This window comes from Guyanagaster necrorhizus, assembly GCF_019112545.1.
Source record: "Guyanagaster necrorhizus MCA 3950 unplaced genomic scaffold BT62scaffold_1, whole genome shotgun sequence".
Taxonomy (NCBI): Eukaryota; Fungi; Basidiomycota; class Agaricomycetes; order Agaricales; family Physalacriaceae; genus Guyanagaster; species Guyanagaster necrorhizus.
Genome location: NW_025064880.1, coordinates 1792622 through 1816401, shown reverse-complemented (window position 1 = coordinate 1816401; position 23780 = coordinate 1792622). Strand labels below are relative to the sequence as shown.

At 47.8% G+C, this 23780-nt stretch overlaps 8 protein-coding genes and 1 non-coding gene across 9 annotated transcripts; 2 read left to right on the top strand and 7 right to left on the bottom strand.

The window, feature by feature from the left end:
* Positions 1-1076: 1076 nt before the first annotated feature.
* BT62DRAFT_41381 (uncharacterized protein) lies at positions 1077-2919 on the bottom strand. The gene is made up of 5 exons (XM_043180823.1): positions 2648-2919; positions 2339-2581; positions 1410-2281; positions 1323-1352; positions 1077-1273 (listed from the first exon to the last, which is right to left on the bottom strand). Exons 2-5 carry the CDS (start codon positions 2524-2526, stop codon positions 1236-1238), a joined length of 1128 nt encoding a protein of 375 aa, XP_043046496.1. The 5' UTR covers positions 2527-2581; positions 2648-2919; the 3' UTR covers positions 1077-1235.
* BT62DRAFT_925537 (uncharacterized protein) lies at positions 2410-4100 on the bottom strand. The gene is made up of 3 exons (XM_043184837.1): positions 3096-4100; positions 2648-3040; positions 2410-2581 (listed from the first exon to the last, which is right to left on the bottom strand). The coding sequence occupies exons 1-2, from the start codon at positions 3889-3891 to the stop codon at positions 2649-2651; spliced, it is 1188 nt and encodes a 395-aa protein (XP_043046495.1). The 5' UTR covers positions 3892-4100; the 3' UTR covers positions 2410-2581; position 2648.
* Positions 4101-4200: 100 nt separating this feature from the next.
* BT62DRAFT_925536 (arginase deacetylase) lies at positions 4201-6325 on the bottom strand. The gene is made up of 10 exons (XM_043184836.1): positions 5772-6325; positions 5601-5722; positions 5362-5544; positions 5253-5300; positions 5049-5201; positions 4852-4985; positions 4757-4797; positions 4623-4701; positions 4526-4566; positions 4201-4469 (listed from the first exon to the last, which is right to left on the bottom strand). Exons 1-10 carry the CDS (start codon positions 6055-6057, stop codon positions 4348-4350), a joined length of 1209 nt encoding a protein of 402 aa, XP_043046494.1. The 5' UTR covers positions 6058-6325; the 3' UTR covers positions 4201-4347.
* Positions 6326-6493: 168 nt separating this feature from the next.
* Positions 6494-10382, top strand: BT62DRAFT_925535 (OPT oligopeptide transporter). The gene is made up of 24 exons (XM_043184835.1): positions 6494-6747; positions 6798-7009; positions 7058-7144; positions 7195-7291; positions 7352-7409; positions 7462-7538; positions 7595-7684; positions 7738-7765; positions 7813-7912; positions 7968-8009; positions 8066-8240; positions 8296-8310; positions 8371-8721; positions 8776-8790; positions 8843-8968; positions 9030-9065; positions 9118-9199; positions 9257-9321; positions 9370-9428; positions 9482-9518; positions 9577-9638; positions 9689-9804; positions 9858-9980; positions 10030-10382. Exons 2-24 carry the CDS (start codon positions 6836-6838, stop codon positions 10286-10288), a joined length of 2274 nt encoding a protein of 757 aa, XP_043046493.1. The 5' UTR covers positions 6494-6747; positions 6798-6835; the 3' UTR covers positions 10289-10382.
* BT62DRAFT_925534 (uncharacterized protein) lies at positions 10063-11243 on the bottom strand. The gene is made up of 2 exons (XM_043184834.1): positions 11180-11243; positions 10063-11120 (listed from the first exon to the last, which is right to left on the bottom strand). The coding sequence occupies exons 1-2, from the start codon at positions 11208-11210 to the stop codon at positions 10504-10506; spliced, it is 648 nt and encodes a 215-aa protein (XP_043046492.1). The 5' UTR covers positions 11211-11243; the 3' UTR covers positions 10063-10503.
* A 2170-nt stretch (positions 11244-13413) lies between these two features.
* BT62DRAFT_940235 (kinase-like protein) lies at positions 13414-15016 on the top strand. Its single transcript, XM_043187743.1, has 4 exons — positions 13414-13853; positions 13918-14149; positions 14197-14428; positions 14477-15016. Exons 1-4 carry the CDS (start codon positions 13458-13460, stop codon positions 14721-14723), a joined length of 1107 nt encoding a protein of 368 aa, XP_043046491.1. The 5' UTR covers positions 13414-13457; the 3' UTR covers positions 14724-15016.
* A 703-nt stretch (positions 15017-15719) lies between these two features.
* BT62DRAFT_959165 (glutathione-disulfide reductase) lies at positions 15720-17876 on the bottom strand. Its single transcript, XM_043188495.1, has 5 exons — positions 17765-17876; positions 17486-17707; positions 16419-17432; positions 16141-16368; positions 15720-16085 (listed from the first exon to the last, which is right to left on the bottom strand). Exons 2-5 carry the CDS (start codon positions 17652-17654, stop codon positions 16066-16068), a joined length of 1431 nt encoding a protein of 476 aa, XP_043046490.1. The 5' UTR covers positions 17655-17707; positions 17765-17876; the 3' UTR covers positions 15720-16065.
* A 375-nt stretch (positions 17877-18251) lies between these two features.
* Positions 18252-18845, bottom strand: BT62DRAFT_40154 (uncharacterized protein). Its single transcript, XM_043180793.1, has 3 exons — positions 18715-18845; positions 18661-18665; positions 18252-18605 (listed from the first exon to the last, which is right to left on the bottom strand). Exons 2-3 carry the CDS (start codon positions 18662-18664, stop codon positions 18364-18366), a joined length of 246 nt encoding a protein of 81 aa, XP_043046489.1. The 5' UTR covers position 18665; positions 18715-18845; the 3' UTR covers positions 18252-18363.
* A 1893-nt stretch (positions 18846-20738) lies between these two features.
* On the bottom strand, positions 20739-20832 carry BT62DRAFT_t1. Its single transcript has one exon. It is a non-coding gene; the product is annotated as a tRNA-Ile (tRNA).
* Positions 20833-23780: the final 2948 nt, after the last annotated feature.

Here is a 23780-nt window from a genome sequence, read left to right as displayed (position 1 = left end):
GGTTCAAAAATCAACGCATATAAGCCATCGTACTTGTCCTCTGTGTGTAATCACGATTATAGGACGTGTCCGGGAGCTATCGGCGAAGGTAAGACGAGTTTAGGATCTGAGAGTGGCAGCATCCCCCGTTCCTGAAATGAAGTTGCTGTACATGAATACGAAATGGGCTCGATCACGATCAAGCAAATTACGAAAACTCTGAATTCATGCCCGCCATAGGAATTGGAGCGTCCTCGAGATTCGCGTAATTTCAGAAGTTGCGGCAGCTACTTACAAGTAATCACCGAGAGCAAGGTTACCAATATATTCACTGCCGACGATAAGTACTGAATATCAGTGGACGCGTCGACATTCGCACACCGAGTGACATCACTGTGAGGTTCATTTATATGCTTCCATGGCCTTTGACGATGCATCAAGCAGTCTGGGAACCCCAGCCCAATTTCAATTGTCAGGCATTGGGTTGATTTCAATATTGCTCAATCAGTGCGTCTGTCGGCAAATAGGTTCTCGAGATTATGCTTCTTCTCCTCTGAGCGGTTCAAAAGTAGCATGTCGCAGGTAAAGTAAATAGGTCTCGAGCATCATCAATACGTGATGCGGGTATTGGATAAGAGAGCGCTTCAACCTTGCTCCAGCCACCGAAGCTTAACGGCAGCCTAAATTACCATGGACACCGAAGCCTAGTGGTCTTGTCAATGATACATATGGTTCTCGGAGGAATTGAAAGTACGACTCCACGATGCACGGAGAAGAAGCCACAAGGAAAAGATACATTAAAAAATCGTCCCAATCGTTCATACCTATGAAATAGGGACAGCTTGTATTATTATTCCCACCATTTTTAGCGTGGAGACAAACAACGAACCTCCGGGGTGCGGGATGCGAGACTGTGCCTGCATCGTACCATCCACGCATTCATAAATCCAATCAGTATGCAAGAAGTCTTGCCTTCGTCAACATCGGCAAGGCTTCATCGATGCTCAGCGGGCCCAAGAACGGTTTATTCGGGTCCAGACCCCCACCAACGTCGAGATAAACCCTTCTCAGACGCTTCATCTCTTTCCCCATCAACGCTCTATCCAGCGCATTCCAATTTTCTCGGATACCATCCAGCGACATAGGCACATCGTTGTTATATAGGTCCATTGCGGATTTCGGTGGTATTATCACTGTGACCTCCTGGATGTAATTCTCGGATATTTTGGTGAAGATGAGACTCCACCAACGGACCATTATGGAGATAGGAAACCAGGTATCGAATGCGGCGAGCCTTGGAGATATCATCAGGTGAATGTGGCGTATGCCCGGGAGGCCCATACTCAAGACGATGTTGGTGTTAAACTCAGTCGCTGTAAATAGACAGGATTAACGCAAGATTCGGGCTAGGCTTCCGCGGTTCAACGTACGGAGCATTTCCATCTCGATTTTGAGGATTCTCAGAGATGGAAAGACTGTCTCTTTGGAATGGAGGAGTTCGGTCGCTGCGCGTACCTCTGAAAGCGTAAGGAAGCGGGTCCAGAGCGTGGTCACATGCGAAAGGTCCAGTACATCTAGGTCCCCCACAAGATGGACCATCATGCCCGTTAATCTGATAAAGTCACTGTACTCAAGAGAAAGCGTGAGGCAATCTATTGGAAGCACGACTTTCGCAGTATCAGCTCCGGCTTGAGGTGCATCACTCGAGGGGACTACGTCACATAGGCTGATGTGCCTAATTGCTTGAGCACCTTGGAACAAGGAGAAAATGCCGTATACATCTATGAATGGACAGATTTGGTTGAGGGTGACTTCCCGCAGTCTTGGAAGCTGGCTGAAGGCACGCCGCAAGAGATCTTTGAATACAAGGATATCATCCCCATAATCATAGTAACCAAATTCAATGAATAGGCTGAGCAGATTCCCCAAGCCAGGGAAGATTGTCTCCCATGCTGATTTGGAGAACATGAACCAGGGCTGCTGCGGATCAACTCCTTCTGCATTCTTTATCGAGAGATTCTCGACGAACGACGCGATATGGGGAGCTGTAGATAAAAGATGAGCAAATCGCTGCCCTGTGGACCTAGCTGCGGTTCCCGCTTCCTCCGATTCTAGGAAAGAGATGGCAAAACGAGAGTGTAGGCAGCGTTGGCTCGTATATACCCATGATCTAGCAACGAGGGCGCATGAAGAGAGGGTACGATGATCGTTGCTTGGAATTTCGTTGATAATAATATCAATTAGTTCCTGGGGAAGACAGCGTTCTGTGGCGTCGGATCTTGGCTCCTTCTTCATCTGATCTCTAGAATGCAACACGATGTTTAGCATTGCCCGTTCTATAATGCAGGAAGTTGCTTACTGACTACGACCAGTGAATGACAAACGAAAGAAATATTCAGGGTTGCTTGCCATGTGGACATATCGGTTGGGCGGACCGAAAGCTGTCATTGGGTGTAATAATAAGTAGATTCGTAGAAATATGCGTTCAACTGCTGCTTGGGTATGTATAACAGGAGCAGCCGAGTCGGGATGGTTATATAAAAGCATAAATACTGAAAGCAAGCACAGAAATTATCACGAAAGTACGGTATATGGAGGGAGCCTGTCGTCCGAGAAGGCATCAACATGAGAAAAACAGATAGTATGTTATAGTGTGGGGATAACCAACCTTAGACTCGCAGTAGGCCCCGATGATAAAGAAGAGGAAATGCCTGCAGCAACCTCAAAAGCAACGCTTTGTCAATCTCGAGATCTTCCACTCCTAGATGTACGTTTCTCAAGGAGGACATCCTTGGTCGGCACAGAGCTGCGTCCAGGGCATGCCATACATAATTGGGAACATGGTGAAAGCGCGAAGCGGACCTCTTTGTGAGCGTAAGCGAGATTTCCTCAATATTATTGTCTTCGATAGCTTCGAAGGATCGTGTCCACCACAGTACGATCTCTAGAAGGGAATTTCCGCAGTATTCACAAGTCAATGCTTCTACAAGCCTGAGCTGTACGTGCCGGAAGCGACTAAAGTGAGGAGGAAGACATTCTTCACGCCGATGCATGTGTACGCCTTTGTGAAGATAATTTTAGACCAGGATTCGAATGCGCAGCCAAGGAACACGTACTGCAATTTAGAGTCTGAATCTCCAGTATATCCGGGCTCCGGAGTATGGGACTCTCTAACAGCACCTGCGCAGCTTTGGCTTCGTCGGAGTTTGCCACGAAGAGGCTCAGTTTTTTTGAGACGCTAAGATTGACGACAGAGGTGGGGGATATGAGCCATTCCATGAAGTCCTGAGCATGCTGCATGTGCTGGAGTGACAGCGACAGTTCATGCAGCGGCATCACGGACCTCTGCAAGGGAGGGGAGAGATCTGGCAGGACCTCGATGGCGGAAATCGATAAATCGCGGATCGAACGGGACTGGAGCAGACTGAACAACTCGTTCAGCCGAACCTGGAAATCTTCCAACGCGACGCTCCTGAGGGACTCGAGCTGGAATATGGCAACGAGGACATTCTTGAGTGAAAGAACATCCTCCCACCACAGACCGCTAAACGAGATATCGACGCTGCTGAGGCATTTCAGCAAGGAAATGACGGACATAAGGGTTTCGACTGAGGCGAGAATCCATCTGCGTGTCGAGTCGGAGGTACGGCCCTCATCGCAAATTTCGAGATGCCGTACATGACGTCCGAGGTGAGGAGAGGTGGTTAAAAGGCGATGAAAGATGTGGCATGGGCTCATTTCCAATGGCAACGGTTCTGGAGGCGTTTCGAAGAATATGTCAGAGAAGATGTGTCGCTGGCTGGAATCCTTCCATGAGCGGGAAACGAGGGCGCAGGCCTTCAGTGTCGTAAAATCTTCTTGCAGCTCGTCCGTTATCTGATCAACGATTTCTTGGGGTAGAGGGCTGGACATGCTGGGACGAGCGTTGGCGGCGATGACCTAGGAAAAATGTAGGGAAACGGCGGGAGGAGAGTAAGGACTACGCACCAATGCTGGCAAAGAAAAGACGAAGGGTTAGCTCCGTATGTCAGGGTGGTCGTCGCCAAGGCCTTATGTCCGTGCCTGTCAACATCTTGCAGTCATAATCTTACATCTCTTCACAACATCACCACAGATGTAGGATACTACACCGCCAGTATCCCTTTCTCGCGTGGCACTAATGCTTTGATAGCCGACTTCTTCTCTTCTTCCATCCGTTCTCGATGAACTATTCAACTCTTCACATAGTCCTTTCATTCTCTTATTTCTGGAACCGACGTGGTACCCGACTGGATGGTGAACTACGCTACCACCTCACTCCCAAAAAGTCTAGGGTATTTGTACCGATTACACCGTAATCATTGACATTCGTTCTCCTGCCTTTCTTTTTCACAAGTGCTTCAAATCATCAAAAGAAAATGGACCCTTGTGGGGCACAGGTGGTTCTGCAAGTTGAAGCATCGTCAGGAAGTCATGCACGATATCGGCCGCAGCGATGCCAGTAACATCGGCTGTAACAAATTTTTTCAGCAACAGGTCAGGTTCAGCTGTGGCGGAGACCACCTACCAGAATCATACGCAGGAGCAACCTCGACAATATCAGCACCTCTATCAAAAGTGTCATTAGATAAAGAAAAAGGTGATTAAAGACACAGTGTTCATACACGAAATTAAGCCCCGATAGACCACGGAGGATGCGCTTGACTTCACGAGTCGTCCAACCGCCTGTTTCGGGAGTTCCAGCTAATCCACAGAAAAGTGAGAGAATGTCAGTGGTATGACGAGATTTGTGACATACTTGCGGGTGCCAAGGCTGGGTCAACGACGTCGATATCAAGACTGGTAAAAATCGCAATCAAGCTTATCCAAAACAATAAACGAAAGATGACCCACCTGAGGTAAACGGGGCTATTGCCAATCCTCTGTCTTATTTTTTTGATGATGTTGTTGATACCATAGTCGTCAATATCGTCGGTGCTGATGACCTGGAACCCAACAGCGTCGTCATGCTCTACGTCTTGAATGCCCTGTGTATACGGAAATACATCAGCCACTTAGCAGATATTTCAATCCCCGAGCTCGAGACTCACAGCCATTTTGCACCGAATGCCTGCGTGGATACTGGTGTTGGACATGAGATTTTCCTCAGCGGCAACAGCGAAGAAGGTGCCATGAGTTATACGTTCTTGGTCGGTCGTGCCGCTAGGTGGCCACGTATCGAGATGAGCATCGAAGTGGATTACCTAGGGGAGATTATTGAAAATCCAGAAGAGCGTAGGCGCGATAGCACTCACAGATACCGGACCGTAGACTTTGTTCAGGGACCGCAAGATCGGCAGAACCTTTACAGAATCTATCAGATTGTGGGGAGGGATATGGAGATAATGGTTATTGAAATCGTACGATTGTGTGATCTCCGCCTAAGGTCACAATCCGCGGATGTTCCTTTCCGTCCAATGAGATAGCAGCCACTTGGGATTTATATGCCTCGTTGGTGCCGCCCAAGACAGGTCGCGAAAGTAAAGTAGTGTACGCAGCTTCCATCTGGTCGAGAGCTTTTGCATTATCGTAGGCCGAGAGAGGGACCTTGAGGACAACATTAAACATTCATCCAAAGAAGATGGGCGTGCAAATGCACTTACATCCCCACAATCATGCAACCCCGCTCCAAGGTCGTACGGGCTCGTCCCCCACGTCAAGGTATATCCACGAGCTCGCTGTCTTCTGGAGCCTGAGCGAATGGCAAAAGGGCCAAATCGCGCTCCTTGTGGGGTGTTTAGCGGTGATCTCTGATGGCTGGGTGGTGTGCGTACCAGGTCGATATGAGGTGGTCGTATCAAACGGGAAGCCAATGATCGCGATATCGAACAACTGAGATGGGTCTTCCAGGCAGCGCGTATAGGGGAAGTGCGAGAAGCTCAGAGGGCCAGTGTAGCCTAGGTCTTCTTGAGCGCCATATCGTGATGTCCATGGCTCCTTGCTAATGTCCACCGGGTCTTGTTGTAGACTTTGGAAAGGGTGCTGGTGTTGGTGGGCGCTCGTGGGCAGTACTGCAGCCGATGACAAGAGCAAGAATGCTAACTTGAATGGGTTCGACATGTTGTACTGGAGACAAGTCCCTTGGGTGCACGATAGGTAGTATTGTTTTTAGCGTTATCATAATAGGTCAAGCATGAGTACAAGATAAGGGCGTTAATATGCCCTATCTGTTATCACCAAATGATTTTCCAATCAATAGTCATTTGTGCATACCGGCATTTTTCACTGAGATAGGAATAAATATCCGAGCGTTGCGTGGCAATCCGCCGTGATGTAGTATGGGGATCGAAGTTAGATGTCAAAGGGCTGCCACTGTCAATTTGCTGGGACAAACTTCCATAATACATGTCGTATGCAGCTATTAGGATCTGAAGGAATCGCCGATGTAAGTAGACCGCGGAGGCATAGTTAAAAGATTGCGACCGTTGCAATTGAAATTCGAAATTCGAAATAGAAACTTGATCGACGATGGAACAGTTCGTACCTCCGAGTGCTACGTGATCCTAGTAGCAACACCATGGCTAGCCGTTTGTCCGGAGAGCGCCCTAAGTGCAACAACTGTGCTATACTGACTCTAGATATTCTACTCTTACTGAGGTGGCTGGCTTCTATGCGACTTTGACTTTGAACATTAAAAGTCAACGACGAAAATCGTACACAACCTTAGCTCTCTTGGCGGACCGGAAGCGCGGCGGAGCTGCTATCAGCTTGGTTCAGCGTGGCTCTACTAAGAAGACCCAGATAAGCCCAGTACGTCAAATTCTGCCCGATTGTGTACTTGCACTACTTAAGCAGCGCAGTCTGCTTCTTTTGATAGGACTTCTCGTCCCTTATCGTGATGGCAAGCGTATACGAGGATACGACTCTACCTGAGCTCGACAAGAAAGAGTCTCCTGATGCCGAGAAGGCCCATTTCGCAGATAAGGTCGAAGCTGTCAGTTCTCACAGCGATCTGGATGCAGAGGTGGATGACGAGGTGGTCATCGAGCACGCTGCAGATGTTTCTGTTCAGGTTGGTAATTGCATCGCTGAGCTTCAAGTTCTAATTTTCTCTTTCTAGGTCATATCCACCCGAGACGATCCGGACGTTCCTATCGTCACCTTTAGGGCAGTATTTCTGGGCGTTGGACTCAGCGCGTTCTCTGCCGTAAGTATATAATCCCTTCGGCAAGCCGTCATGACCTATCTCCTCTCAAGGTTCTTGCAACTATCTATACATTCAAGCCTCAGAATGCAAGTGTGTCGCAGTTGTTCTGCCTCATCATTGCTTATGTCTTGGGTACCGGCATGCATGGTGAGATGTTTCGCCCTTGTTGCACCCACATAACTCTTATTTTATCTCAATGGTTCACAGGAGTAATTCCTAGCTCTGGGTATTGGCGCTATTTGAATCCTGGTCCTTTCAACATCAAGTACGTGCTGTCCCTCATCCCTAATGGGTACTTTCCAAATGTGTTCCTCCAGAGAACATACTGCTATTGTTATCATGGCATCTACGGCGGCGAACATAGCGCTAGCTATGGAGAATATTGCCGCCATGGGTCGGTCATCGTCACTGGTCTCGAAAGTGATACGTTTTGACAGATAAACGTCCTAGATCTCTTTTACGACCTTCAACTGAATGGCGCTGTAGCAATATTCCAAATTTTTTCAACCCAAATGATAGGTTACGGCATTGCTGGACTTTGTGAATGCTCAAGTGCTGAATGTGTCGTGCTGGATGTTGACTTGCTATTCTAGTGCGGACGCTCCTCGTTTATCCGACCTAGTAAGTCTCAAGGTATACGCATAGTGCACTATTCATTTTGCTTCCAGCGCATTCTACCCATCCTATATCTCGGTGGTGAACCTGTTACAAAGTTTGCACTTTAGTGGGACATTGAATGCGAAGAAGCGAAAGTACTTCTGGATCGTTGTATGTTAACTCGTCTGTCCTTGCGCTCAAGTAAGATGTCTAAATGAGAGTCCAGTTTGGTGCTATCTTCTTCTGGGAATGGATCCCTCAATACCCCGTTTGTGTCCTTCCCACTTATCTTTTACGTAGTAGTACTAACATTTCGCGTCGAAGTTTCCTCTCCTCACCGCTATCTCAATTATATGTCTTGCAGATAATGGACGGCACGCATTTGTACGAAACCTCTTTGGGGCAGGATCTAGTAACGAGGGCATCGGCCTTTTCTCATTTGGTCTCTCGTGGACTTTGATTACCCAAGGTTACCCCTTGGTGTGGCCTCTCCAGACGCGTGCGTGCATCACTATCTCCTTTCGTAAACGTGTATTCTGATCTACATGCTGCAGAGGTGAACTCTTATAGTGCGTCTATACTCCGAGTCATTGATATCGACGTGCCCTAACGTTTGCTGTCTACTATAGTCGGCATGCTGTTGGGATATATCGTCCTGACAGCAAGTTATTACACGAACGTCTTTAATGGACGTGATATTCTTTGGATGTCTACTTCTCTGTTCGGCAAGGATGGGGACACATATGATCAATCTGCCGTTATCGACTCGAGCTACCATCTTAATGCCACTGCAATCGCAGAAGTCGGTCTTCCGCGTTACACAACGACTTATGCTATCAGTCAGTTGTGTTACAACCTCTCACTCGGGAGCGCGGTAACGTATGTGTTGCTTTGGCATTGGAAGGAGTTGAGGACTGCCTTCGGTGGGTTCAGGTTCTTGAAGAGAGGACACGCAGATATAGATGATCCGCATTATAATGGTGAGACATCCTAATTGTTGTAAGGTTTGAAGCTGACAGGGACTGTTTTGGCAGAGATGAAGAAGTATAGTAAATTGTTATTAAGCGGACTAGCGAAGCTGAATACTGACTGTAAACGCAGAGGAGGTCCCTCAATGGGTTTACGGTGTACTGTTTCTTGTTTCCATAGGGGTCGCTATCGGAACGGCATATGCTGGTCCGGGAGGATATGTCTTGATTCCGGCTTGGAGTATTATCTTTTTCACGGGTATGCCAGCTTCATGCCGCTTTGAAATATCTATGTCCTGAAAATGCATGTGGTTAATTAGTATTTAGTTTCTTCATGGCTACGCTCCTGGGATTTAGTAAGTGGTTCCACTCCATCTGGGGATCTATGTTACTGAATGACCTGTATAGTCACGGCTACCACTGGATTCAACATTTCATTGAAGTACGCAGTGCAGATCATAGCTGCCTTTATACATCCCGGCGAGCCGATGTGCGTGTCTAATTTATTTCGGCGCCAAGACAGTCTAAAGTACTTATGTTTTCTCAGCACTGTCATGTATGCCAACTTGTTCGGAAACAGCTCCGCATGGCAGACGTTATATATGTTGCAAGGTCCGCCTATATTATGCTCTGCGTCTGATTTCTAAATTACTGTAATAGATCTTAAATTGGGACAGTACACAAAGCTGCCACCAAGAATCACCTTCGCCGCCCAAATGGTTCGTCTTTGCTCGCTTTGGTTTGTGAATGTCTGACAATTTTTCTTTGGCAGGCCGGATCCATCATTGGAGCGATCTTCAACTACACAAGTGAGTATTCCTTCGTCGTTTGCCATCGCCGGAATTGACTTAAGTCTCATTTGATCAGTGATGAATACGATTGTAACAAACAACAGAGCTGTATTGAAAGACCCCACTGGGACACGTGTGGTAAGTACTGTACCAATGCTTATATCCTCTTTCTTCACAAAATTCCATAGTGGAGTGGATGGATTATCCAATCCGTCAATTCTAGCTCTGTGGCAATGGGTGCTTTAGGTAAAGAGCTCTTTACCTACGGGAAGGAATCCGGATATTGGATTATTCCGTTTGGCATGTGCGTCTATGTTCCATTGGTCCTCTCTTATCTTTGACGTCACGTCGACTTAGGTTTATTGGTCTGTTCTGCCCGATCCCGTTCTGGCTCGTACATCGATACTCGAAGCCAGGGAGCACACTCGCAAAGACAACGAAGTACATCAACGTTCCTATCATCACTTTATACATAGGATAGTAAGTGCGATGTTCGTGATCGATCATTCTAAGTCTAATCGATCTGTAGCCTCCCATACTCTGTTAACGGACAGTGGTGGTCGTGTTTCGTGATTGGGTTCTTCTCACAGTGGTGGCTAAGGAAGCACAGACCTGGCTGGTTCAAGAAGTACAACTATCTGACGTCTGCGGCGCTCGACGGTGGAAGTCAAGTCATTTTGTTTATCCTCAGTTTTGCGGTCTTTGGTGCCAGCAACAAAGAGGTGGCCTTCCCGTATTGGTGGGGTAATCCAGAGGATTTGTCCGTTGATAGGTGCATGTCGACATGATGGAAGAAGAATGTTTACGAGTTTATGAGTATATAGGGCAAAGTTTGTACGCGGCGGTTTGGGTTGTATCGGTTATTATTTCGGAGAATTTATGATGGCATTAAGTGCACTTAGACAATAGGCATAAGACATCTTCGAATAATTGAACGAAAGCAGTCTGAATAGGTGCTTGTCCACGCCCGATGGACTCTTCCCCTTCATCAAAACTCAGGAGGCTATACTCGATGTATTGTGAAAGAGTTTCCCAAACTCCTTATCTGTTCATCAGCGTGGGATTTGGGACGATGAGAAGAGATAGAAGCTCCTTGCAGTTTCGCCACCCCGGCTGGTGGGTTACACCGTGTTCGCAAAAGTCTAACCAGCGCGTCCTCTTGATACACGCCACTGTCTACCAAAATCAGAACCTGTAATTTTGGGCATAACGTTCCCGGCGTTAGAGCTTCAAGGAAATCATCATCAACGATCAAATCCCTGCCACAGTCCCTGCTCTGTCGTACTATCAACTTGCGGAGGGTAGGGACAAGTGAGAGGCACTGAAGTAGGGTATGGGAGGGTGCGGAGATGTATTTATCGAGTGACAGGGTAGTCAATGGGCACGTCGATCTCTGCAGTAAGCCTTTTAGCGAAAGAAATGACTGCAGATAGGTCCGTTCCCACAGACCGCCAGTACTACCTCCCCCGATGACCAAACTCTCCAGCTTTGGAAGATTAAGATTATCGAATATTTGAGATAATGGCAACCAAGTGAATGAAGATGGCTCTCTGCCTGAAACGTGGAAATCGCGCAGGCCGGGGAGCATCACTCGATAAGGGGAAGATGCCGGTTGCGGACCTGGGAGAGTAGGGTAATGATTTGCCGTCTTCAACTGCAATGACTTTAGCTTGACGCACTGAGCCAGGGCCTTCCACAACTTGGATCCATGGAATGTCCACTTCTCTCCAACGTCAATATGGATTTCGACAAGCTGATGCCAAGGGACCCGAGGAAAGCTGGTGAGTGCTGCTGTGGATGTCGTGATTCTGAATCCGCGAAGCTGGGGAGCTCTCTCCAAAAAAGAGAGGTCACTCATAGCGGTAGGACTGTACATGGTGTGGGAGCAGATATGCAAGACAAACCGTTCCAACAACGGAAAACAGAGGCCATCAAAAACTGTATGATCGCTGAAACACATAGGGAGTGTCAAAACGATGCGCCTCCAACGATAGCAATGTGGGAGGCCCAGGCAATATATCACGTCTCTTAGCTCCGCTGCCGTGCTTGTCCGGCTCGCTGATAGACACACATCCAAGGGCAGATGCCCTGACCTTTTCAACCAGGCCCTGAGAATCTTTCGACTCTCAGGAGCGGCCCAATCGGGGGCGTCTGCAACACGCGAGACAGTAATCTTCAGTGAAGACCACAGAGTGGGGGTGCCAAAGGAAACGATTCGCCATCGACTGCAGACCCTCCCAAATACAACGGGTGCTTCGGAAGCATACCCACCCTCCGGCCAAATATCCTGGAATGGTTTGTCACCGATGCAATACAGAAAAATCTTCTGGAGCAACTCTGTGGGTAGGCGACGAAGAGGTGAGAGAATGGCGAGGTGTTCGGCAACCAAAAAATTGGACTGCACTGCTTCGCGCTCAGAGGAGAGTGTTTGAATCATTTCCTGTAAATTGATGAGCTCGACATCAATGATATTTGACACCTGTTCATGATGGTCGTTCATCTCTGATACATGGACAAGTAAGGATTGCTGCGCTTCCCTGGGTAAGAGAAGCGCCGTAAAATATGAGGGGAGGTGTTCGTCGACTCTTAGCTGTGATTGTAGAGATCTGGCATTGGAGATGAGGGAATTGAACCTTTCCTGCAAATCTGCAATCTCTGCATCTAGGATGCGGATCCTTCCCGAGGGTTCGGCGCAGAATCGGGTAATGTTCTGGACATCCTCTTCCGTCGGACAATCGTTGGACGTGAGGAGCTTGTGGAAAGGCGAGACGATGATATCCATGAGGACAGACTTCGATGAAGAACATTTTCCCAGGATGATGTGAAGACAGGACAGGGCCATCATTGAAGGATTTGATCCCGTAGATGTAGGCTTCACGTCCAAACAAAGTTTCTGATATCATTTTCGATAACAGAAAAAAAAAAAAACTATATCAGCTGGCCGTCAAATGTTCCAAAGCGAAAATCAGTAACTCGGTTAGTTAGTAACTACAGACCTAGACAACGGTGTGGGGTTCAAGATACACAGGCCGCGGAACAAAACTATTTCGCTTGCAGCAAAATCTGGTAGCTTAGTTTCGAATACAGTCGATTCATAGCTGCGGATATTTTGTTACCCGACAGTTTTATATACCAGACCTTTGGGGAGGCACTTTTGAAGCAACAAGAAGGAGTGTCCGAGGTCTACCGTCCATTATAATCACGGGCCAGAACGTTCGGCGATAGTTACAGGATCTTCGCCTTGGCATTGCCGGAATGGATGAAAGGGAGTGGGGAAGGCGCACTGTTCGTAGCACCTAGATCTCCGAAGTTTGGGCGATAGAACATGTGGTGAGCTTAGATAAGCACCATAAGCAAACTGAAGGTCAAGTCACGTTAACAAAGGTCGATCAGAGACGAAGCAGCGGGGCAGACAACCATCGTAATTAACAGAGAGAGACGGCCTAGGCAGAACGACGCCACCCCAACACGGTACGTTCCAAAACACTCAGTCGTCAAAGGAATCGGAACAATTCGAATATATAAGCATAAAAGTTTATGCGCCTGTAGGAAAATGAAGCCACCAAACGCAGGCATTGTTCAAGTCTCAAAGCTCAAGGTCCGAAGCAATAGTCACAGATAATCCGTGGGTGAAGACGACGACGAGAGTGAGAAGGAAGGGGCAGATAGAAAACCGCAGCAGCAACAGCATCCGGGCCATGGCGACAAATCGAGAAGTTTCGAGTATGCACTGATGAGAACGTTAGCAGGGCTCGTCAAGGGCACATAATCATTTATATTTATCCTGAATGAGTCGTTTGCGCCCGTGGTATTCGGCTGGTAACCAGAGTGAATGGTCATGAAAAAAGTCACGACATCGTGTTCAACCCAAAACAGAACAGCAGGCGAAACCTTGCCGTGGGAATTTTTAACACGCCTTTTGTTTGAAAACAGGCATCTCATCATCACCTTCCGACGATGGAGTATACCTTCGGTGGCAAGTACCGCCTCGAACAGGAGATTGCCAATGGAGGCTGTGGTGCTGTCTTCTTGGGCACACATAATGTCGCCGGCAAGCCAGTTGCAATCAAGCTCGAGCCATCGGAACCCAAACGTAGCAGACGACGTCGCCACTCTGATCCCGATATTCCACAGCACCACCACCACCAGGGACCTTCTCCACTCAAACTCGAATCGCAGATCTATAAGCGCCTAATGGGCGGTCCTGGGGTTCCGTGGATCATGTATTCAGGAAAACAAGGCGACTACAATGTCATGGTCATCGACCTCTTGGGTCCCTCGCTGGAGGATCTCTTCCGAATGTGCAATCGGTGTTTCTCGTTGAAGACAGTATTACTGCTGGCAGATCAATTGGTGCGTCTCTTGTTTTCATTTTCCGGCGCCAATTGACGCGAAGCTCATCTTTGACCACTTGAAGATATCTCGGATCCAATATATCCATTCTCACTCGCTGCTTCATCGCGACATTAAGCCTGCTAATTTCGTCATGGGCATTGGCAAATCCATTCACCAGGTCAATATTATCGACTTTGGTCTTGCCAAAAAGTTTCGCGACCCGCGGACGGCAGCGCATATTCCGTACAAGCAGGACGACGTGCATGGTGTGGGGACATCACTCTTTGCTGCTATTAACACACATCTAGGAGTCGGTACGTAATGTGCTCATTTCAATGGACGATTCTGACAGCTTGAATAGAATCTTCGCGACGGGATGATCTAGAGTCCTTGGCATATATGCTAATTTATTTCCTCAAGGGAACACTACCCTGGCGGAAAATGCGTGCACCAACTCATCCACCCCCTGGTACACCAGATTTTCCTCCATATAATCCGGTCACTGCAACGTGGAATTTAATCCGCGACGCTAAACTCAAAGCCGAGGAGAAGTTGACGCAAGGACTACCGCCTGAGTTCGATGTCCTATATAGGTATGTTCATCTGATCCTTCAGTCTACTGTTGTTAATATGAGTCTCAGATATGCGCGGACTTTGTCATTTGACGATTTGCCCGATTATGAGGGACTAAGGGAATTGTTTCGTGGTCTGGCGAACCGCGTAGGCGTGGAATATGACGGCGTCTTCGATTGGACTGTCCCCCCACCCTCATCTCCGTCTGCGTCTTCGTCTTCTGTGCCCCATCCGGAAGAGGAGGTTACGGGTGGCAGGTTCTGCGAGGCATGTCGGAAGAAACGTTTGGAAAATGCCAACAGCGGGAAGCGGTAGCAAGCACTGAAGGGCCCCAATATGTAAACGGCCTTCGGGTGGATATGGTAATAACCTCGATGAACTTTCGGCGGTGCGCTGTATAGATATAATTAATCAGCTAACTTATGCTGATGGTGAGTTAGCCATCGCGTATACTGTGTATTATTGGGCCTGATAATACCCTAATATTTGTTGATACCTTTTCTGTATATTTTACCGCTCCATTAGTATACCCACACCAGTTCCATCGGCACCAGTGTTCATACTTCTCACGTCTCGATCTTCTAGAATTGATTCTTCGGTGTTCTCTCACGTCTGTCTGTTGTTTTTCAAAAGTAGGAGCACGTCGCCCACTGCCCACAGCGGCAGAAGTCGCTTGCTCACTGAACTTGGCAACCTTCGGAGGTCTGTCATTTGGACCATTACCCTCTTCTTCGGGCAGAATTTAGAGTTCATTTTTAAGACCTTCTCTGCAGCTGACTATACGTAACGCATGATTCTAGATGATGTCAAATTTTCGCATGAAAGCCAGAAGCTCTCGTCGTATAGGTCGTTGTACAAACGCGTACCAACTCGTGCTACCACTGGGGTTCAATATCAATCTTCAGAGCATGATTGGCCTGTGGTGTTAGTTGAGAGAACAACGATAGCGTCATGACGCAAAAGTCCATCTGCAGCGTCAGACATAGGAACTCGGAGAATCTCAGTGACAATTCCAGACGTCAACGAAGCGGGTTGATACATACTCCTGAAATCTACCGAACCATCCCACATCCGCCGATCCTATTGTTAACGCAGCCAAAGAACATGCTGGGTTCGTTGCAGCCCAACTGTGTTAGCACTGTATTTAGATATGAATCCAATAAGATACCCCTTCAAACAGACGTTGCTCATTAAAGGGGCAGGTCTAGTTCAGTGAAAAGGTCGATCCCTTCTATGTAGCTCGCTACTTTTTGGGATCGCCTCGCAGCCGATGAATATACTGGCGGCACCGAGAGCGCCTAAGAGGTGGTACTTTGTTACTCCAATTGTAGTCTTCGCAGAAAGAGAAATCATCATGTATCATGACCATGGCTGGTCCTTCTTTCATCCACCCCACATAGAACACATGGAGCATGGAAAATTATGAAGACCCATCGCTGAGATAGGCTGGCTGGGAAAATCGATGGAACTTGTGTGAATAAAAGGGCCGTGAACAGGAAAGAAACTGCGCCGAGTGGTAGTACTTGCAACGTTACGACTTACCCGGTTGCTTCTTACGACCATCATCGACCGCATCTATAGTCACAAATCTCAAGTCAGATTATGATACAGATCAATCTAAGTTGTACACTTGTTTTTAGTATTCAATAATGCCACTTCAACGCAATGTAACCAATTCTATACGTTCATAATCAGTCTACAATGGCGCCAAGATAAAACAAAAAATGCTGACCTTCAGCGCTAGTCGGGTGGATGGCGACGGTGTCGTCTAGGTCCTGCTTTGTTGCACCCAGCTTGACCGCGACGGCGAATCCTTGAAGCACCTCATCGCTACCCATGCCGACGATATGGACACCAACGACGCGTTCTTCTGGACCGACACAAACAAGCTTATAGAACGATGGCTCCTTGTGTTCCTCATCAAGCATGGAGAAGAATAAGCCGCGGAAGTTGGATTTATCTAAAGCATCCACTCAGCGCGAGCTCTCAAAACGACGGGCATATACATACATATTTTCACGTCATCTCCATACCTCTCCCTGGCTCGGTCTTCGGTTAAGCCTACTGTCCCAATAGGAGGATGCGAGAAGACTACAGTGGGGATATCCTCGTATGAAAGTTTGTCGTTTTTGAACTTTTCTCCACCGAAAAGTCGATTGGAGAGTCTGCGCCCAGCGGCAATAGCGACAGGGGTCAACAGTGCTTTGCCTTGAATGTCTCCAATCGACGAGATGCTGGGAACATTTGTCTGTTGGTACTCATCGACGACAATGTTGCCCTTATCATCAAGATTGACGCCAACTTTTTCCAAACCGAGTCCAGGAGTGTTGGGCGCACGTCCGACAGCCCAGAGAAGGGTGTCAACGACGAGAGATTCGCCGTTGTCCAGATAGACCGTCTTCTCTGTGCCTTCCCCTGGCTGACCCTCGACCTTTTTGACCTTCGCGCCTCTGGTAATGGTGATACCGTTGTTTTGCATGCACTTCTCCACGACGTTGACGACGTCGGTTTCGAAGCCCCTGAGGATCCTCTGCCCTCTAATGACGACCTTTACATCGCTACCAAGTCCATTCAACACCCCTGCGAGTTCAACACCGATGTATCCGCCACCTACAACCAAAACACGTTTAGGTTGCTTCTCCAATTCAAAGAATCCGTCAGATGTGATACCCAGACTAGCGCCGGGGATCGTGTCCTCGCTGGGAACGATAGGGTGGCCACCGGCCGCCACGCATATATGCGATGTGTTTAGCGTGTATGGCTTGCCACCATCAGATGGCTCAACATGTATTTCTGTGTCTGAGACCAACGTTGCATGACCGCGATGGTACTCGACGCCCTCTTTGGTGAAATTGGAGTGATAAATTCCGTTAAGCTTGTGGATATATGCATCTCGCTGGGGCTTGAACGTCTCCCAGCTGAACCTGGGCGAGTTGGGAGTAGTGATATGATAACCAGGAAGGGCGTGCTTGGTCTTTTCAAAAATGTCGGAAGCATGCCACATAATCTTTTTGGGAACACATCCTGCAGTCAGACAAGTATGAGAAACAGAAAGGCCGCTGGATATATGCTCGTACCAACGTTAACACAGGTCCCCCCTAGATGGGATGTCACCTCGACAACGGCAACCTTCTTTCCATACGACGCAGCTCGCCGCGAGGACGCGCTGCCTCCACTACCACCACCGATAACGACGAAATCATACTGGTCTGTCGTGGGTTCCTTGTAAATGGGAAGAGGTGCCATGGTGGTGATGGTTCTCTGCAAGTTGAGAGTCGATGTGATCTATCGGTGACGTCGACTCCCGAGTGAATAAAGGCGCAGGAGATCGAGACAAAAAATAACTCACGCGGGATAACCTGCGAATAAAGGTTAAGGTGGGAGATTGGAACGCCAGGATTACCACGACTGCTGATTTATATCCTCCTCTTTGTCCGTACCGTATTCCGCGTCCGGACGTGTTCGCTCTGTCATTTTGTGGTGATCAAAATTGGCAATGATGACTCATAATATTTGTAATTCACGTGATCAGTCTCAGTCTCGGCTCTGACCGGCTTTCACGCTTTCTCGCAACCCAACACCGAATGAAGGGAAAAAGGATGCACATATCTTCATCAACAAATCATCTGATGAGTGGCGTACACCTCTACGCCACCAAAACGTATATTGTCTCCGAGGGCTCAGGAGGGTTATGTATTGTCTGGATGGACAACTGCTGATATTGACAATCATCCTGAATATCCTGATTACTATCCCTGTGAAGTAAGAGGACGAGTCTACCCGGGGAAGCTATATGAAGTGAGACCAATTGCGTTCAGCTGTTGCAATCAGGCGAAATCATTGAATGACGTTTGCATCATCCATTTGTCCACTTGCACTGACCTTTTTTTTTCTTCGATTTTGGCGGCAGAATAACGGAAAGCACCATTGGGATTGCAGCTAATAATAATACCACCTAGTGATCCACGACCCTCATCTGTTTTGAACGGAGGCACCGCGTCTGTAAGCATAGGTCTATATGAGCACAAGACCGTACATCGCTAAAGCCTTTCTGGAAAGCCGGTCTACCTGAACTACCATAAAAACGGTGTCTGGCATCTAGAGAATCCGTACATCCTAAATGGCTGCGAGAACTAGTCACGAGCGCGAATGAAAAGCCTAGCAACGCCCGCTTTTGGGAAGTGAAAGACCTAGGATCTGTAGCAGAAAATAATCCAGTTATGCATCTAAGCGATAGCTCCGTTTGACGAACGCATACTGGGAAAATAAATGTCAAATCGTGTCACCCTTGCTTATAGATGCTCACCTGTCAGGAGCTGATTTGATGTTCAGGATATCATCGGCACTGCCGCGGCTGCTGAAGCGCTGACCTCTGACAGTGGAAAGCCTGAAGTGCAACTTAAACTTGTCTTAGGAGGCGGGCAGAAGGATATGAATCCTTGTGTTCTGTGGCTGAGCTTGCCGCAACTAAGTTTAGTCTTCTCCGGGCAGCCTAAACCTTTCTTCTCCCAAATCTCGGTGAAAACGGAGGCCCGGAGGACCCCAGACAATGGCTCAAAAACCTTGACACCTAGAAAACACTGGTATACGACTGGGAGCTGACTGCAACTAATTCAGCACTATATGGTCGTAAGAATCGAACCAGCAATGATGACGTCGATTGAATTTGAATGTTCGAACAAAGCGCCATCACCACCGCTTGCAGGAAGTCGCGGCGCCAAATGGTAAACCCTTGTGTGTTTAAATGTTTCTCTGACTTGCATGCAGCCGTACGAGTCTTTCTTTTGCCCATTCTACTCTTCAGTTAATACAATTGTAACATTCGCGAAGCTTTCCCGCAATTGCTGTCGCTCTAGCAGAGCACGCATTCTACCAAACGCACCATCTCGAAAATTGGTGCCTACGTACTTCCAAGGTCTATGCGCCTCCCGCGTATGCGTCACAAAACCTTACTGTGGCCTGGTCTAAATCGCTCTCTTGATGTTCCTCCTCATCTGGCTGATAGCCTCTAACAGAGCCACATGTAACTCGATGCTGTATCTGCTTGTTATATCTACCGCGCATCTCATCTAAAGCTTTCTGCTCGTAGCCAACGCACTACCTTTTGGAGTAGCAGAATATGATTATGATTGGCATTTTGTGCAGCTACCATCTAATACACCGCGGGCCTGGATCATTCTTATGGCTGTACAAACGTTCACTCTTGAAGCTTGAAATACAGACAAATAAGATATTGAGTTGCATTTAGCTCGCCGAAATTATGCAGCTTTTAGGCTCTGATGGACTCCTCATCGAACTTACAGCCACTTTCTCAAATGTGGACAGCCTTTCGTACCAGTGACTCAATAGACGTCTGGGACTCCTAGCACTCTTGTTATCTGAGACAGTGGATCGGTAATTCTGCGGAGAAACTCTGGTTTCGCCAGACCGCCCACGGATATGCCATACGTACTTATCATGATGGGGTCTCGATAGCGCTCGATGCCCTCAACGGAACACAATGTAATGATCGCTTCTGGACACTATATCAGCAGAGGGTACGGGTGTCTTCTCAAACAACGAGAGGTTCTCTTTCAGTGGCGTTCCACTGTATTGTTCTCCTGACCACTGAGAAGTTATGGATATGCCCAAGGTAACGTACGCACAAAACACAAGGCCAGTAATTATAATATATTGATACCGAGCGAATTCAGGCTCGACCGTGTCGATTGTCGCCTTCCGAAGGACCTGGAGATAAGTAAGCCATTCAATTTTTAAGTGCGCTATCAGCCTGAGAGTTCTGACTCAGAGCCCCACATCTCTCTTCAACGACATTTCAAAATGTTTACGCTATACTTAGTGGAGTTCATGAACCCAAAGACAGGAAGTAGTACACATGGGCTCCACTGTCGCATATCAGTGGGAAGAGAAGCTATGTCTATCATAAGTGTCAACGAAAAGTTGGACACTGTCTATTGCATCAAACGGTAAACCGTAAAGTTTAAAACAGTAGAAGTAATAAAACGAATATCATCTCTAATGGAGGCTATCGCGCCGCAGACGACTCCTATCATCGAGTGACCGTAGGTGAACAAAGATGTTGGGTTGAAATTCAATGTTATGCTCACGTGCCCGGAAGTACCTGGCTTTGGGAGTAAAATAAGTTTCTATGCACAGGCGCTGTGCATGGACAGAGATAGCGCACAGGCAATGTTCCATGCGGTGACACAAAGTCTGTAAGAGTCTGTGCACAGACTTAGCGAGAATGCCATAAAGGATATGTGACGTAACTCATTATTAAATATCTTAGATATACGAAAAAAAGAAGTCTTACAGCATACCCGCAAAATATGCCCCCACCCAGGATCGAACTGGAGACCCTTGTATCAAGCAAACAGGTTGGTAACCTCATAAGTACAATGCTCTACCACTGAGCTATGCGGGCAACATTGACCTTTCATTGATATCTATTATAGAACAACAACCTCAAGTTCCTGACCATCCCTAGATTTAGGGCTTAAAGTACAGTGCTTTACCATTGGGCTACACCGGCAGCAAACAGTGGTTCTTCTAATGGCTGTAGAAACGGATTTCCATACGTACAGTCAGGTACTTAATGCGGTATTCACCGTCTTGCTACTTGAACGTGTTTGTGCTCCAACATGTGATGGATTACCTTACGAGTACCGCGAGTATTTATAAAGCCGGCTCGCCAGGCTACCTGGGCCTCCTTACATGTTTCTGCCTGACAAGTTCGCCTGTGGTCTCGCCCTCAAGCTTAAGGATATACAGCCTCCGGTTTACGAATGAAATGAAAAGCCTTTTTTCGTCCGTCCAGGCCAGTCCCTGCTCAAAGACCATAGATATGACCCACTAATTTGACTACTACTATTGATTCCAGTCACAGTAAGGGACACAACTGCTTTGTTGATAACACTCTCCGATCACTGGTGTTAGTTGGATCGTTTAGGCTTGAGAAATACTAGTAGTCTGAAGCACAGGCGGTAAGGACATCCTTAATGATACTGAAGCTTGCTGTTTGGAGCGGTACAAAAATAACGAGAACGCCGAGCCGCCATCGCTGGAATCTAGACGCTCGGTACCAGTAAGTATTACTATTCTCTGCCCTCACTCGCATTCCTACCGGGCGTTTTACAGATCTTCTCCTTTCTGTCTCCTCCAGTTCAATACTCCCCTGCGCCCACCTTCTTTGAGCTGCAGAAGGGCATCACTGAATCCCCGCAATGTCTTAAGGTTCAGATCTGCTGTAGAAGCTCGAAATACCACCGTAGCTAGTCAGGGTTTCGCTACTTGCCGTTGAAGTTTTCGTTCGTCCGCGTCCAAGATGTAAATCTGATTACAAGTGTTCTTGATCAGTGATCGTACAGCGATGAGGCATTGTGGGGTAGCGATTTGAACTTGGCAGGGCAGAACTGAAGGCTTCCATTGCCCTCCAGTCCCTGGGGGGCCTAAAACCAGGATCTGAATTCGTGCTCGAGCAAGTGTCAGGCGCAAGTCGTGCTATATGCACCAACGACGCGACACCAACTCACATCTTTGCGATCAATGAAAACGCACTATGCCCAGAACTGCAAACCTAGACCCCTTGTCTACCAGTCGGCTCGTACAGTGTCACAATTGAACGTTAATTTTTTTGAGAGATCGAAGGTCTAGACCTCCCTCCCAGATACAAAACGGCGTCGCGCCGCCGCCACCGGACCAGCAAGCCGTTTCAGAGGTTCTCGTGCAGGGTCAGTATGATTCCACCTTGAGGAATCCCCGAAGAGAGATCGCCAAGACGCGCATACGTCACGCGTGAACGCGCCAATGCGATGAAGATAAAAAAGAGTGTATCAGAGGACCTGAGATTTCGTTATCTCAAAAAGCTCACTAAGCACAGACAGGATCCTGGATCGCGTCATCGGTTACGGAAGTCGTGGGAGGTAGTAGTAAGCATTCTGCCACACCGACATTCCCGTAGGTGGGTTTTTCATACAGTCAATTACGAAGCTCAAGGTCCGAGAACACACCCGAAGTAAATGTGGCACAGGCACTGCCGGGACCGCAATCGATCTACAAGCCAAGCCGCCAAGCAGGAGCGAACACATCAGAATGTCCGAATATGCAAGCTCTCCGTCCGCAAGCTCTCCAAAGTGAATGACATAAGTACATGCCATCCAAAGAAGAGCTGGTATCTGACGTCATGACGAATCTGCTGGAGAGTTTAAAATTCCAAGAGGAGCTGTAGAGAGATAAAGAGTCTTCCGCTAGTCAAGTTTAATATAAAGATAAGACAGCCGCGCATACCTCTGCCGGAGAAGTTTCTCAACTAAAACGTGGCTGTGGGCGGTCGTCATCACAATGCCGATTATAAAATTTCTCTCTCCCCTGTTTAAGAAATAATGAACCCGGTGTGGAGGTGAGACTCGTCTTTCAAGGGGTTGCTGCAGGGTCGAGTCCTGGGGTCCAAATGCTGCAGGGTGAGACGTAGCATGCAGTATTCCTCGAATAGACTAGGAGTTTATTGGCCTGAAAACGCACGTTCGAGTTGGGAATAGGACATGCTCTCGGGCGTGTCGTGGGCCAGAGAGAAAAAAGAAGGCACGGTTCCTTATGCGGCCGAGGTAGGAATTCCGATGAGAGTAAGGGATAGATAGCTGTGTCGCGATGTCAACAGGGCAGAAAAAAACGCTGTTAGGTGTATGACGGATTGATGATTTTACGCGAGATGTAGATATTATGGAGAATAGTATAGGGAGAAAAATGATATCCACGATGCAAGCATGTGTGTGGGCAACCGTGTCCCATCAATGAAGAAGCTGTATATATCGATAACGAACCTTAGCAATTCCAGCAGGTCCTGGGGAATTGAACGCATTTAACGATCGCTAATGGCAAGAGCCTTGACCACAAAACTTACCCTAGAACTGAATGGTTAATTTCCTGTCATGCGACCCGTGTTATGGAATGAATGATATGAATACGGGAGGATTGGATATACTCTCTGACCCGACACACACCAGCGGGAAGGTCCCGAGGAGTCCCTGAACGCCGAGGGAAACCTGCATATTTTGTAACGGGGAAAGGATGTGCAGTTTGCCGTTGCGGACCAGTAGGATGGACGCTGGCAACGGTCATGTGAGCGCCAAGTTCTCGAGGGCATGCATGTTCGACCGGAGCAAGTAGAAGACTAAACATGGTTGAGATCGATTGGTACGCTCAACATCAATTATGATCGTAGAGCGCTGGCGTATCCAAACAGTTTCGTTGAAAGATAACAAGATGTCGACAGAACTGAAACTATACCAAAGATAGATCAGGGAGGACCCCCTCAAAACTCCTGTTTGGGCAGCCGATCCACAGTTCACTCAGTGAGCACTGAAGGAGGAACAC